This window comes from Terrapene carolina, unplaced genomic scaffold (assembly GCF_002925995.2).
Source record: "Terrapene carolina triunguis isolate 2854851 unplaced genomic scaffold, T_m_triunguis-2.0 Scaffold210, whole genome shotgun sequence".
In the NCBI taxonomy this organism is placed as follows: domain Eukaryota; kingdom Metazoa; phylum Chordata; order Testudines; family Emydidae; genus Terrapene; species Terrapene triunguis.
The window spans coordinates 47,667,789-47,683,796 of NW_020664561.1; the positions used below are offsets into that span (position 1 = coordinate 47,667,789).

The 16,008-nt window shown below is 44.9% G+C and overlaps 1 protein-coding gene across 1 annotated transcript in view; it reads left to right on the forward strand.

Annotated features, from left to right (window-relative positions):
• Nucleotides 1–16,008, forward strand: part of LOC113407226 (neuronal growth regulator 1) — a 616,762-nt gene that overhangs the window by 424,821 nt on the left and 175,933 nt on the right. Inside the window, exon 4 of the mRNA XM_026655455.1 lies at nt 17–148. Coding sequence (XP_026511240.1) covers nt 17–148 — 132 coding nt within the window. The remainder of the gene's footprint in view (nt 1–16; nt 149–16,008) is intronic.

Genomic DNA, 16,008 nt, shown 5'->3' on the forward strand with positions numbered 1-16,008 from the left:
TCTCTTTTCATTTCAGCAAAACCATTTGAAAATGGACAATATCTGGACATCTATGGAATTACAAGAGACCAGGCTGGGGAATATGAATGCAGTGCAGAAAATGATGCCTCAGTCCCAGACGTGAAAAAAGTAAAAGTCACAGTAAACTGTAAGTCCTATTACTTTTTAATCACTAAATCCAGTGGAGAGGAAAAAAACAGCCGAGAAGAAAACAGCCTAGTGTAGTATAGTGGCAACAAGCTGCTGAAATAGTAGCCCTTTACTATTAAAGTAGCGAAACCTGCTGGACACTCACGGTATGAGTTAGTCCCACAAAAGGGAGACATTGTGGAATAAAGGTTGAAATGTTCTATGTGTCCTCCAACCCTTCTGCATAATGGAGGATGGGAATGGTTGACATTTCACATTTCTTGCTTTTGTGGACATAAGTCAGACTCTTGGGTGGTGATATTTTTTCAAACTGGAGATTGAACTGTGTAATTCTCATTATTACTAATGGGACTGGAATCCCTGTATTTGTACATTGAAGGCTATATTCTTTTCTCAGAGTTCTTTTGCCACAGTGTTCTGTGGTTTAATTTTGTGCAGTTGTACAGTAATGTAGGAAGAAGAGATCATTTAAACTGGTCTATCTCAGTGGAAGTCTATTAAATAGCAGGTCTTATTATGATATAACCCCAGTACAAATACAGTACATGAGAAGCTCTGCTAGAATGCAATTATTTCATTAACATCTTAGTGGAGATGTCTGATATCAGTGGAAGTGCATAAGACTGGCTGTTAGATTACTTTATAGTCTATCAAGTTGGTCCTTACATGGGCTTTTTTGTCAATGCTTTGCTACTTTACAGTTTAAGTCAACATAAGTTATGTCACTCAAGGATGTGAATTAGCCACCCCCTTGAGCAACATACCTTATGCTGATTTAAATGCCAGTGTGGACAGCGCTATGTCAGAGGGAGAGCTTTTCCTGCCAAAATATCTACTACTACTTGTGGGGGCTGGAGTAATTAAGCCAACAGGAGAGCTCTCTCCTGTTAGTTTAGAGCAGTTACACTACTCTTTTGATTTTAAATATTACACTAATTATATGCTAGTAAAACTATGTAACTTTAAGGGGAGGAAATGAGAATAAATTCTTCAGGTGAAACTACAAGGGAAATTTTAGGTAGGCTAAATGCAATTACTCAGATTGTAATTTGGCCAGATCACCAGGATTAACACGTCTCTTCTCTTGAAAATTGCCTTGGGATCTTAAATAATTACAAGTTGCAAGGACTTTGGTTTGTGTCTCCTTCAAACGTTAGTGTCTCTAACAGCGCAGTGCTTTTAGCACCATGCTATGAAATTAGTTCTGTAATGATTCAGAGAGAGGAGTATGGCTGGCAGAATTGCTTACACTACTAAATGCATTACTTGGGTTTTCCTTGGAGATATCCTATCAGAACACTGACCAGGCCTGACCTTGTTTATTTTATGAAATGGTATGGCTGTAGGCCATTATGTGCTGGGATGTAGTAGATCAATGCAGTTGCCTTTTACCCGTAGAGGCTTAGTTGATTGCTTTATTCTTATCATTACAGTCAAGATTCTGCCTCACTTAATCACATGGATTAGTACTTACAATGATCTCAGCGAGTAAGGGAAGCAGAATCAGCACCTTAGTAGGTTTTTTACATGTCCCTAAATCACCAGAGGGTTTGGCGCAATTGACCATAATTGGCAATCTCTAGGCCTCAGAGAGGTCCAGGGTTGAAATACATAGAAACGTTGCAGATCAGGTTTACATTGGTAAAACTGTAATATGAGCAGAACTGCTTCAGGAAGCTAACACTGAGTCTGTATTCAGAGTAGCAGCCGTGTTAGTCTGTATCCGCAAAAAGAACAGGAGTACTTGTGGCACCTTAGAGACTAACAAATTTATTAGAGCATAAGCTTTCGTGGGCTACCACCCACTTCTTCGGATGAGTCTGTACTTTGAGTTTCCTGTGTCCCTTGTTTCCATGAACATTTTGCTGAATGCACCCCAAATTTTGGAAAGTAAAAATAATTGTTTTAAAAATCTAAAATTAGTGTTAGTTTTATGGATATCTATAATAGTTTTATACATGTAAGTGTACAGCATTGTTATTCTTCAACGTTTTGTTGTAATGTAGTGTATTACAGTACAACTGCAAATCCTTACAATATTGGTCCTTTATCATTACAGTAGTCTAATTAGCTTCACATCAATAAAGGTTTGTAGAGTGGGGCCCTTATTTTGTGGAGTGACTTTCTTGCAACCTGTGTCCCAGAATGTTATACTCAGCAGGTGCACTGCCCTACATCCCATGTACCCAAGGGGACATTTTCTGCTGGTTAAGAGGCATCTCCAGCCCCAAGACCCCTTGTACCTGTGCAGCAGTCACTGTTAGTCACATTCACACTTTCTCCTTGTTAATAGTACCTGGCAGCATTGTAGCGGTGCCCTCTCAGCCATCCTCGCCAGCAGCTGCAGGGTGGCATTTTTGGCAAATAAACTTTGATTCCTCACAGCTCTCCTCTTTCTTCCACCTCCTCTTCAAGAGCTGCTCAGGTAAAGGCAGAATTTTGCACCTAGAGGGAAGGAGGGAGCTGAGGTACAGAAGAGGGAACTGGTGAGGCCGAAAGAGTTGTTTTAGCGAGGTGCTCAGTAATAAATACTTTAATCCCTGTAAACTGTTATTCTGTCATGGAGCTCAGTGACACAAATTCCTCCAGTTTGACTTTGCAACTTGATGGGGGTTATAGCCTTATCAAGTACATCATTCCTTATACTGAGAGCCCTAATAGCTTCTCCAGTCTAATTCTTAGTCACATATACACTTCCTTAATAATGAATTATACAAATATTACTTTACACTTTAGCTACTTTTAAATATAAATATATAAAAATATAAATGTAATTTTTATTTATGGCTACAAACTAATTGTGTCTAGGATTAAATGCTGGCAATTTTTATTTCTGCATGAACCTTTTTTTGCTAGAGAAAAATGAAATAAAACATTTGGAACAATCAAGTATCTGTCTTAATTTTTCCAGAAAGCAGCCAAATTGATTTTCTCCTGTTTCAAGTAATTTAGAAGAAAATTAATGTCAGCGCTGAGAACCTGCAGTATGTGCAGGGCCGGCTCTGGCTTTTTTGCCGCCCCAAGCAAAAAACAAACAAACAAAACAAAACTGCGGGGGGGGGGGGAGGGGGGGGCAGAGGAGAAAAAAAAAAAAAACCCTGCAGGGTGGCCGGAGCCAGGGTGGAGGGGGACTCCCTGTGCTGCAGACGTGCAGCGGAGTGCGCGCCCGGTCTAGCGGGGGAGGGAGGGAGCGGGGGGAGAGAGAGAAGGGGGGCAGTCAGGGCTTCAGCGGGGCACTCACAACGCGGCCCCTCCCGCTGCGCTGCCTGCCGGGAGGGCTCTGCGCTGCTCCGGTCGGCTGAGAGGGAAGGATGCGGGCTGCCCTGCCGAGTTTGCTGCAGGGCGCTCCCCTCCTCCGCACCACTGCCCCCTACAGGGCGGCCGGAGCGGCAAACCAAAAAGAAAAGGAAAAAAAAAGGGCGGCCGGAATGCCGCCCCTTGGAATCTGCCGCCCCAATCACGAGCTTGTTCGGCTGGTGCCTGGAGCCAGCCCTGAGTGTGTGCCAAACTTCAGTTGGGATATTTACATAACCAGGAGCAAAGATTTTAGGACTAGATCCTGACCTCTGTGCTCAGCTTTATGCAAGTGGTCTCTGTAGAAGTTTGGCAGTTAAATTGACCCAAGCTGCGGAGCGTCACTAGAGTCGCTTCACGGCTGTTGTTTCAGCCTTCACACTGCAGTTCCATCCACAGTGCCTGTGTGCCCCCTGCAGAGGATTTTGACCTGTGGGTCTACTAGGCATGCCCCTGCCATGCCTCCAAACAGCCTGTTACGTCAAGGCAGCCCTCTGACATCACCAAAGGCACATATACTGAAGGCAAATCTTGAACATAGGACTTGAAAGAGAGACAGCAAATTCATTTTTAGCCCCTTCCACAGCTAGATAATAGGATTTTGGGGACCTTCCAGTAAAAGAGTCTTTGAACCCCTGAGTGCAAATTACATTGTGAGCCTGTTATGACGTTGTGCAGTCTATATGGTTTTATGACAACATAATAAGAAATGAAAAGAATGTAACTGGAATAGTTTTATAAAAACATAAGTGAATATAATGTAACTGGAATATGCTTCATGCAAAAGGTCTCTTGTAAGGTATCATTAGGGGTAGGTTTAGCAGATAAAATAAAAAAAGAACAAGTTAAAAATCACTTAGAAAAGTTAGATGCCTGCAAGTCACCAGGGCCTGATGAAATGCATCCTAGAATACTCAAGGAGCTAATAGAGGAGGTATCTGAGCCTCTAGCTATTATCTTTGGAAAATCATGGGAGACGGGAGAGATTCCAGAAGACTGGAAAAGGGCAAATATAGTGCCCATCTATAAAAAGGGAAATAAAAACAACCCAGGAAACTACAGACCAGTTAGTTTAACTTCTGTGCCAGGGAAGATAATGGAGCAAGTAATTAAGGAAATCATCTGTAAACACTTGGAAGGTGGTAAGGTGATAGGGAACAGCCAGCATGGATTTGTAAAGAACAAATCATGTCAAACCAATCTGATAGCTTTCTTCGATAGGATAACGAGTCTTGTGGATAAGGGAGAAGCTGTGGATGTGGTATACCTAGACTTTAGTAAGGCATTTGATACGGTCTCGCACGATATTCTTATCGACAAACTAGGCAAATACAATTTAGATGGGGCTACTATAAGGTGGGTGCATAACTGGCTGGATAACCGTACTCAGAGAGTTGTTATTAATGGTTCCCAATCCTGCTGGAAAGGCATAACGAGTGGGGTTCCGCAGGGGTCTGTTTTGGGACCGGCTCTGTTCAATATCTTCATTAACGACTTAGATATTGGTATAGAAAGTACGATTATTAAGTTTGCAGATGATACCAAACTGGGAGGGATTGCAACTGCTTTGGAGGACAGGGTCATAATTCAAAATGATCTGGACAAATTGGAGAAATGGTCTGAGTTAAACAGGATGAAGTTTAACAAAGACAAATGCAAAGTGCTCCACTTAGGAAGAAAAAATCAGTTTCACACATACAGAATGGGAAGAGACTGTCTAGGAAGGAGTACGGCAGAAAGGGATCTAGGGGTTATAGTGGACCACAAGCTAAATATGAGTCAACAGTGTGATGCTGTTGCAAAAAAAGCAAACGTGATTCTGGGATGTATTAACAGGTGTGTTGTGAGCAAGACACGAGAAGTCATTCTTCCGCTCTACTCTGCTCTGGTTAGGCCTCAGCTGGAGTATTGTGTCCAGTTCTGGGCACCGCATTTCAAGAAAGATGTGGAGAAATTGGAAAGGGTCCAGAGAAGAGCAACAAGAATGATTAAAGGTCTTGAGAACATGACCTATGAAGCAAGGCTGAAAGAATTGGGTTTGTTTAGTTTGGAAAAGAGAAGACTGAGAGGGGACATGATAGCAGTTTTCAGGTATCTAAAAGGGTGTCATAAGGAGGAGGGAGAAAACTTGTTCACCTTAGCCTCTGAGGATAGAACAAGAAGCAATGGGCTTAAACTGCAGCAAGGGAGGTCTAGGTTGGACATTAGGAAAAAGTTCCTAACTGTCAGGGTGGTTAAACACTGGAATAAATTGCCTAGGGAGATTGTGGAATCTCCATCTCTGGAGATATTTAAGAGTAGGTTAGATAAATGTCTATCAGGGATGGTCTAGACAGTATTTAGTCCTGCCATGCGGGCAGGGGACTGGACTCGATGACCTCTCGAGGTCCCTTCCAGTCCTAGAATCTATGAATCTATGAATCTATGAATTACAAAGCTGATAATCTACTGAGTGTGATCATCCTATTTGTATAAATGTACCTCTCTTGTATCTAAAACTAGAAATATGAAATATAACTCTGAGGGCCTATTGTAATTATGCAAAGTGTGGGTCATTAATAGTGGTTTGGAATCTTGATGACTCCCATTAACCAGGACCATTATCTGCAGATGGCTGTGTTTACCTGTGAGTCTTCCTGTCTATGTGTGTGTTGGCAAGTGGGTAATGAAGTCTTGCAGTGACATGTGATCATGTCACCTGACCTGGAATCCACCTTTAACCTGGTGCTTTTCCAGTGTGGGGGGGGGAAACCCAGAGGGACAAAGGGTTCCTGCCTTATGCAAAAGATATATAAAGGGGTGGAAGAGAACAAAGAGAGAAGCCATCATGAAGAATCCCCTAGCTATCACCTGAGCTGGAACAAGAGCTGTACCCGGGGAAAGAATTGTGCCCAGGCCTGGAAGGTGTCCAGTCTGAGAAAAAACTTACTGAAGCATCGCTGAGGGTGAGATTATCTGTGTTCAGTTTGATTAGACATAGATTTGCGCATTTTATTTTATTTTGCTTGGTGACTTACTTTGTTCTGTCTGTTACTACTTGGAAACACTTAAATCCTATTTTCTGTATTTAATAAAATCACTTTTTTCCTTATTAATTAACTCAGAGTATGTATTAATACCTGAGGGAGCAAACAACTGTGCATATCTCTCTATCAGTGTTATAGAGGGCGAACAATTTATGAGTTTACTCTGCATAAGCTTTATACAGGGTAAAACGGATTTATTTGGGTTTAGACCCCATTGGGAGTTGGGCATCTGAGTGCTAAAGACAAGCACACTTCTGTGAGCTGTTTTCAGGTAAACTTGCAGCTTTGGGGCAAGTTATTCAGACCCTGGGTCTGTGTTGGAGCAGACGGGAGTGTCTGGCTCAGCAAGACAGGGTGCTGGAGTCCTGAGCTGGCAGGGAAAACAGAAGCAGGGGTAGTCTTGGTACATCAGGTGGCAGCTCCCAAGGGGGTTTCTGTGATCCAACCCGTCACACCTGTCTTCCCTGGTTCTAAGACAGTCTTTCTATTCTCCTCACAGGAATCAGAATCTCTCAGTCTCCTATGGCCCATTCCCTATCTTTCTCCCCCTTTCCCTCTGAACCACTCAGTCACATCTGTCTCCCTTACCTCAGGACTCCCCATGTCTTCCTCTCCTAGCATCCTATTATTTCTCCTTTCTTCTCCTATTGTCTCACTCCCTTTCTGGGTTAGAGGGGAAAGAAGGTGATCTTCAGAGCTACCTGGCCTCTTGTGATTCTCTAGGATGAAGAAATGGAAAGTGCAGGGGAACTTTTTGCTATCCCTCCTGCTATTGTTGTATTGGAGAAGTTGGGGACAGGATATGAGGGAAATGTCTGGCTCCCCAGGTTGAGGGAGGGTATTCTTCAGTCTGGAACTCTCTCCTTGCTGAGCTATCCAAGGAATTAAAGATTAATCTTTAATTAAAGATTATGTCATGTGATGAAACTTCCAGGAGTAAGTCCAACCCAAATTGGCAGCCCTAATTCAAGCCCAAGACTGCTGATGTACAGGACACAGTGTACAACTAATCTATTCACTCATGTTTTTAATCTGAGTGTGTGGCATGTTTGTGTATATGAGAGTTTTTGTTTGGGAGGGTATATTGCTAGTTTGAGAAGGGACTCTGTTGTTTAATTTTGCTAATGAAGTTTTGTCAGTTTTTTTATTTATGCTTCCAGTGAAGTGTGTGTCTGTGTGTTTTGATTTATTTTGTTTTTGTTTTTTAATGTGATGGAAAGACCCTGCGGTACAAAGATATCTTGCAGTTACAGAATATTAGCTTCAGCAGTTGGCATGCCAGTTGGACCTTGTCCCTCTTCTTTAGTCAGCGTTTGCTTATGTAAGCGGGGTCTGAATGAGCTCGCCCCTGACATCTAGTAATGAACTGGGGGAAAAGACTTCAGGAGCAGACTGTATTTGCTTGGACACACCTAGTCTGCCGAGGTGTTCAGCAGAGAGAACTGCATTGCCAAAGTGATCAATTTTGGCCGATGTTGTGTTACAATTCACTTTGGTATTGAATACAGGGGTAATGAAATGTTATTATCCTTATTGTATGACTAAAGGGCAGCCGAATTTAGCATGCCCTGATTGAGGGGGTCACCCTACTGAACCTCACTTGCTATGCAGCACAATGGGAGGCCAAATCACAGTGAAAATGACGGAGGATGGGGACCGGTGTTCCTACCTGATGCTCTGGAATGTGCCTAAAGAATCCTAGACAGTATTTGATCCTCCCCTTTCCAGTGTTTAAAGACATGGCTCATAGGACTCAATAGAGACTCCTTGTTTCTGTTCAGTGATTAGTGGAGCTGAAATCAGTGAGTCGCAAGTCCAGGGGTTACACCTTAGACCTGGTGTGGCGTCAGTGTTTCAGTGAAAGACTGAGGCAGCAGCAGAGAGGTTGTAATAACTAAGAGCTGAAATCACTACTAAGAGCTGTGCTAAGTGCTGGAACCTCAGAACGCAAGGTCAGCGAAGTAGCAGCAGTGGTAATGACAGTGGCACAGCTGAGTGGTGGCAGAGAAAGCAGCAGAGGTTGCAGCGAGCCGCCACTGGCAGCAGCAGTGGCAAACAGCGGCAACATACAGCAGCAAGTGCAGCAGAGATAGCAGCAGCAGTGAATCATAGAATATCAGGGTTGGAAGGGACCTCAGGAGGTCATCTAGTCCAACCCCCTGCTCAAAGCAGGACCAATTCCCAACTAAGTCATCCCAGCCAGGGCTTTGTCAAGCCGGGCCTTAAAAACCTATAAGGAAGGAGATTCCACCACCTCCCTAGGTAACCCATTCCAGTGCTTCACCACCCTCCCAGTGAAAAAGGTTTTCCTAATATCCAACTTAAACCTCCCCCACTGCAACTTGAGACCATTGCTCCTTGTTCTGTCATCTGCCACCACTGAGAACAGTCTAGATCCATCCTCTTTAGAACCCCCTTTCAGGTAGTTGAAAGCAGCTATTAAATCCCCCCTAATTCTTCTCGTCTGCAGACTAAATAATCCCAGTTCCCTCAGTCTCTCCTCATAAGTCATGTGCTCCATCCCCCTAATCATTTTTGTTGCCCTCCACTGGACTCTTTCCAATTTTTCCACATCCTTCTTGTAGTGTGGGGCCCAAAACTGGACACAGTACTCCAGATGAAGCCCCACCAATCCTGAATAGAGGGTCCCTCGATCTACTGGCAATGCTCCTATTTATACAGCCTAAAAATGCCATTAGCCTTCATGGCAACAAGGGCACACTGTTGACTCATATCCAGCTTCTCGTCCAGTGTAACCCCTAGGTCCTTTTCTGCATAACTGCTGCCTAGCCACTCAGTCCCTAGTCTGTAGCAGTGCATGGGATTCTTCCGTCCTAAGTGCAGGACTCTGCACTTGTCCTTGTTGAACCTCATCAGATTTCTTTTGGCCCAATCCTGCAATTTGTCTAGGTCCCTCTGTATCCTATCCCTACCTTCCAGCATATCTATCACTCCTCCCAGTTTAGTTCATCTGCAAACTTGCTGAGGGTGCAGTCCACGCCATCCTCCAGATCATTAATGAAGATATTGAACAAAACCGGCCCGAGGACCGACCCTTGGGGCACTCCGCTTGATACCAGCTGCAAACTAGACATGGAGCTATTGATCACTATCTGTTGAGCCTGATGATCTAGCCAGCTTTTTATCCACCTTACAGTCCATTTATCCAGCCCATATTTCTTTAACTTGCTGGCAAGAATACTGTGGGAGACCATATCAAAAGCTTTGCTAAAGTCAAGGAATAACACATCCACTGCTTTCCCCTCATCCACAGAGCCAGTTATCTCATCATAGAAGGCAATTAAGTTAGTCAGGCATGACTTCCCCTTGGTGAATCTATGCTGATTGTTCCTGATCACTTTCCTCTCCTCAAAGTGCTTCAATAGTTTCCAGTAGCAGAGGCAGCAGCAGCAGTGGAGGCATTGCTCATGTGCCCCTCCCTTTTTGGGGTGCTAGGTGAGCCCATGTGAACACACCAATGAACTCTGGGTCTTTGCTAACCGAGGACAACCAACCATGAGTGGGGTGCTGCAGAGGAAAAGGAGAGTGTTGTGTTAAAGGGACATTTGCTAGTCAGAAACTGAGGCAAAGGACACTGCCCAACATACTCTATGGTGGTTGTTTTCTTATGGTTACATTCTTTTGAATCATGATTGTGATTTCTGAAATCAATGGTTTGAGAAATGGTTTTCTCAAGATGTGCTTGCGACGGGCACTCACCCAGATTCCTGGAGGAGCACCCCAGAATGTAACCCTTCTGCCACATGGAGACAGCAACAACAAGGGCTGGGCTCAATATCTAGGGATTTCTCTTAACAGTACAAACAGAACTGGCTGGAGCCCCCACCCAGTGATCTCAGAAAACTAATCAACATCCCTAGGTGCCTCTAAGAGGCAATACTTCCCCCTTGTAAGAACTGAGGCCTGGTCGATGCTACAAACATAACCCACGTTAAGTAGATCTAATAATGTATGCATCTACACTACCGAGTCCTTTCTGCCTACCTAAGTGCCCTATAAAGTTGACTTCTGTACTCCACCTCTGCGAGAGGCATAGCACTTGCTTCGACATCCACGAGTCGACATGGGGATAATGTAGACATTGAGTTGTGTAATTTTAATGAATTGGCCTCCAGGAGGCGTCCCATACTCCACTGTGACCTCTCTGGAGAGCACTTTCAAATCTACTGCATGTCAGTCAGATACACAGGAAACAGCCCTGTTAAAGCCCTGGAAACTTTTGAATTTTCATTTTCTGTTTGATCAGCATGGAGAGCTCACCAGCACAGCTGATCATGGAGACTCAAGGCCAGAAACACGCTCCAGCATGGAGTATACAGGACGTGGTGGATCTTATTGCTGTGTGGGGAGAAGAGTTTGTGCAGCCAGAGCTCCAGTCCAACAGAAGAAATGCTGACATGCATGCCAATATTGCATGGGGCATAGATGGCTACACCAGAAGACAAGTGTACCAGAAGACAAGGGAGGCAAACAGTTGTTTTGGTTCTGCCCCACAGACATGCTACTTTTATGAGGAGCTGCATCCGATTCTCAGCAGCAACCCTACCACTACCCTAGAACGCTCCGTGGATACCTCCCAGGAGTCCTGGGCGACCTCAGGCAACAACAAGGACATTGTTGATGAGGAGAAGAAGGAGGAGAATGTGAGTCAGGCAAGTGGAGGATCCATTCTCCCCGACATCCAAGAACTGTTTTTAACCCTGGAGTCCATCCCTTCACAGGACCAGTTGGCGGTGGAGCGTAATGCACCTCTGGTGAGTTCACATTTCCAATCAAATTGTAGGAATTACATGTTATTATTTTTTATGTTTAAGCTGAACAAAAAAGTAGGTGTAGTGGGTATTGGTGGCCACTCTAGCTACACAGAGGGTGCTCTCCAAAAAAGACTGTTTATGTGCATGGGGATGGCCTGGGAATCCTCCATGGAGATCTCTAGGAAGCTTTCATGGAGGTACTCTGTAGTCCTTTGCAGAAGGTTTCTGGGAAGGGCTGCCTTATTTTGTCCACCACAGTAGGACACTTTCCTACGCCACTCCAGTATTAACTCTGATGGCATCATTGCAGCACACAGCATTGTAGCATAAAGACCAGGTGTGTACCCAGACACTTGCAGCATCTGCTCCCTTGCCACCTCTATTACCCTCAGGAGAGTGATATCGCATAGGGTCACCTAGGAGAAACGGGAGGAAGTTTTCAATGCTATCTCTTAAACCGCCAACAAGTAATCCACCCCCACATTTGGTGAAATCTGGGTCACACAACCACGCTTTCTCAAACATGCTGTGGTTGTGGTTGGAAGGGATCACCACGTATTGCAAGCAGCATTGAAAAAAAAAAGGGGGGGGGGAGCTTCCTGTTTGTCTCCCTCCCCCCCGCCCCCAGCCTGGTGCTGCTTTTGTAAAAAAACAAACTATTTGGGGGGCTTTACACTGGTGCCTGTCCTCAAGCACCATCCAGGTTGCTAGGGGAAAGGGGGCTTTTCTCAAGTTACAACTTGTGATCCCAAGGATGTCTTCACAAAAGCAGCAGCACAAGACCTCTTGCTCATGCCCCGTGGCCTTACTCACCATGGCTGGAGCAGCAAACCAACTCTCGCAATAGCCAGCGGTTGTCATTATGTTGTGGCTTGCAGTGAAGTGTATTGAGGGGTGTTTTTTTATTTAAAAAAATTAACCTTGCACCAGAAACAATGTATGCACCGTCAATGCTAACCTTGTGCTTTGCATTCCTTACAGCTGAAACTTTATCTGTTGGCGCATCCTTCACACCAGGACAGTGACTTTCCCAGATTAGAAGGCGGGGAAAAAAGACTCGGGAGGACATGTTCAATGAGTTAATGCGCACCTACGAGAGTGATAAGACGGAGCTCAGAACATGGAGGATTACACTGTCCGAGAACCTGCACAAGAACAGTGGACAGGAAAGACAGAAGAGCATGCAGGGAACAAGAGCATGCCATGCAGGAAGAGATGCTGTGGATTATGAAGGAGCAATCAGACATGTTGAGGCGTCTGGTTGAGATTCGAGAAAGGCAGCTGGATGCTAGAATCCCTCTGCAGCCTATGCTGAACCTGCTGTCATCATCACACAGTTCTGCATCCTCCTCCCCCAAACATCCTATGAAGCAGAGGGTGAGGAGGGTAGATGGGGGGAGGGGAGTTTGGTATCCCTTGCACTCAACACGAGGGGAGGGTACAAGGACCAGAAGATGCCCATTCCCACACCTTTGATTGTTATTGCAGTGCATCTGTAAGCAAACTTTCCTTGTTTCTCCCCCCATGGTGTTATCAGCCCTTTTGCCCCAGGTTATCTTCCTTTTTCTGCTGTTTCTGTGTGTTTGTGTGCCTAATAAAACAGATTGAGGAGAAAAGGTTCTTTATTCATTGAGGAGAAAAAAATCTTTATTCATTCAACACACAGTGGTTGGTGGGGTTGGAGTTTACAGGGGAGAAATACAATGGAGGGGACAGTTGGTAAGGAACAACACAGATAAGTGTCACATTACTGTGGGTCGTTGCTGAAACTGGTTTTCAAAGCCTCACGGGGACGCAGAGCCCCTTGATGTGCTCTTCTTATTGCCCTGGTGTCTGGCTGCTCAAAATTGGCTGCCAGGCAATCTGCCTCAACCCCCCACCCCAGCAGAAACTTTTCTCCCTTTGTTTCACAGAAATTATGGAGCACACAGCAGGCAGCAATAACAGTGGGGATATTGCTTTCACTGAGGTCAAACCTAGTAAGCAAACAACACCAGTGACCTTTTAAATGTCCAAAGGCACATTCCACCACCATTCTGCACTTGCTCAGCCTATGGTTGGATCGATCCTTACTGCTGTACAGGCTGCTAGTGTATGGCTTCATGAGCCATGAGAGCAAGGGGGTAGGCTGGGTCTCCCAGGATCACGATTGGCATTTCAACATCACCAATGGTTATTTTGCAGTCTGGAAAGGAAGTCCCTGCTTGCAACTTTCTGAAGAGTCCTTTGTTCCTAAAGATGCATGTGTCATGCACCTTTCCTGACCATCCCATGTTGATGTCAGTGATGTCACAGTGATGCCCCGGTGAGCCATCAGAGCTTGCAACACCATTGACAAGTACCCCTTTGGGCTTATGTACTCTTTGGCAAGGTGGTCGGGTGCCAAGATAGGGATATGCATTCCATCTATCGCCCCACCACAGTTAGGGAACCCTATCGCAGCAAAACCATCCACTATGTCGTCACGTTGCCCAGAGTCACTACCCTTCTTAGAAGAAGTCTGTTAATGGCCCTGCAAACTTGGATCACAACAGATCCCACGGTAGATTTACCCACTCCAAACTGATGCCCCACTGACAGGTAGCAGTCTGGCGTTGCAAGCTTCCACAGAGCTATCACCACTTGCTTTTCCACTGTCAGAGCAGCTCTCATTTTAGTATTGCTGCGCTTCAAGGCTGGGGAAAGCTCTTCACACAGTTCCTGGAAAGTGGCCTTATGCATTCGAAAGTTCTGCAGCCACTGCTCGTCATCCATAGCTGCATAACAATGCGGTCCCACCGGTCAGTGCTTGTTTCCTGGGCCCAGAAACAGCGCTCAACAATGTCAAGGTGATGCATGACTGTCGCCAACAACTGCAAATTGCTCCGCTCTGTGTCTTCCAGCGGGGATGCTTGCGTGGCATCACATTGTTCCATGTGGCGACTCCTGTGGCGGCTGTGTAAATACTTCAGGATAAGGCATGAGGTGTTTGTAATGCTCACAACAACAGTGTACAGCTAGGCGGGGTTCAGGCTTCTCGTGCTATGTTGTCCGCGTGGGTGATCCAGGCTTGCAAGAAAGGCTTGGTTTGTTTGCTGTTGATTTCAGGGAGGGAGGGACATAAGTGCATCATGGGAGGCTAGCGCCATGTTCCCACAACCACCCACGTCAATGTTTTGGTCCCATAAGGCATTGCAAGCCCAACCCAAAATTCTACTCAGCTATGTGCACTGTGGGATAGCTACCCACAGTGCAGTGCTCCGTGTGTCAATGCAAGTCCTGCTGGTGAGGATGCACTCTGCCGACACAACGAGCATAGTGTGGACATGCAAGCTTGACTTGCTTAAATCGGAGGCTCGATGCTGATTTACATAAAGTCGACTTAACTTTGTAGTGTAGACATGGCCTGTATAACGAAATAAAACTTTTATTAAAGGGGAAAGGGAATCTTCATACCCTGCTTACAATTAAATTTGCTATAGGCTTCTTGGGTCTGCATAGCGCCCATACTGAGAATGTTATGCCTTCGATAACAATTTTTTTTGAAGAAATGGCAAAACCAAGATTCAGGTACAAGATGAAACAGCTTGTGCATATGAAAAATTTGTAAAAGTCAGCTAATTGTTATACGTTTTTGTCTGTCTCAGTATGTAACTTGTCCACTAGCCAGTTGAACTAAATGCAGAAATACTCCCAACATCTGTTCCATAGCACAAACACTTATTCAGTCTGACTAGGCAGAAGAATGACTTATTATATTCAGGAGCGTTTCAAGATAAAACTCACTTGCATTAGAAAAGCATAAGCACCCTGTAGTGATCGAACTGCTGTGTATATTTCATTCACATTGAATTTTAAATGTAAAATTACAGTTGGATAGAGAGTACTGAAATACTAAGCACTTAATTCTCAGTTGTTCTGAGTGTGAGCTGAGTCCTGGGGCTACCAGGGGGTCATGCTAGCTATAGCATAAGGGATTGTTCCAGCAGCCCAAGGGCATCAGAGTACAAAATCCTCTAATACCTCCATTTTGTCTTCTCTCAGCTCCCGTGTCTGCTCCTGAATTCCTCATACACAGCAGGGGGAGAGCTGTGCAAGCTTTACACCACTGAGAGAGTCCGCTACACAGAGGAATCTCCAGCTGCCCATTTATAGCAGCTTTAAATTCCCTTTGTGCCATGACTTAACCAGGGCTGAGAATCTGGCCCGTAATCACCTAATTACCACTCAAAGAGTAAAAAATACTTCGCAGTTGCGAGGTGCCTTCTATCAGGCTCACTTTGACTATATGGGCCTAATCTGTGTTCTGTTCACTGCATGAGGTCCATGAAGTGAGGAAAGCAGAGAGTTTAAGAATAGTCCCTAAACTGCTACATGGGAGATAGTGTGACAACCCATGTGACTGGCATGGGTTGACAGTAGGGTTTGAACCTAGCATGTACATCTACAAAGCACAGATCTCGGTGCCTCTTGAGCTAAAGCAGTAACCTGGTAGCAGTAATAGATTGTTAGTCTCTCTGTGAACTAACCACTAGCTAGGGACACAACACATACTGTGAAAACATGTTACATATTCCACCTCTCTGGGAAACTTCTCTTGAGGTCCACAGGATTTAAAGCCCCATGCTTGGACAGCATTGTCCAACAACCCTCCATGGATTTAACCTTAGCTATTTTACAACCAGAAAGCACAGACCTCTAGCACTGAATGTAAAAGAGTAACTCCACTAGCTGATAGTAGTAATCTTCTGTGGACCAGGCACACTGTACAAGCATGTTACAAA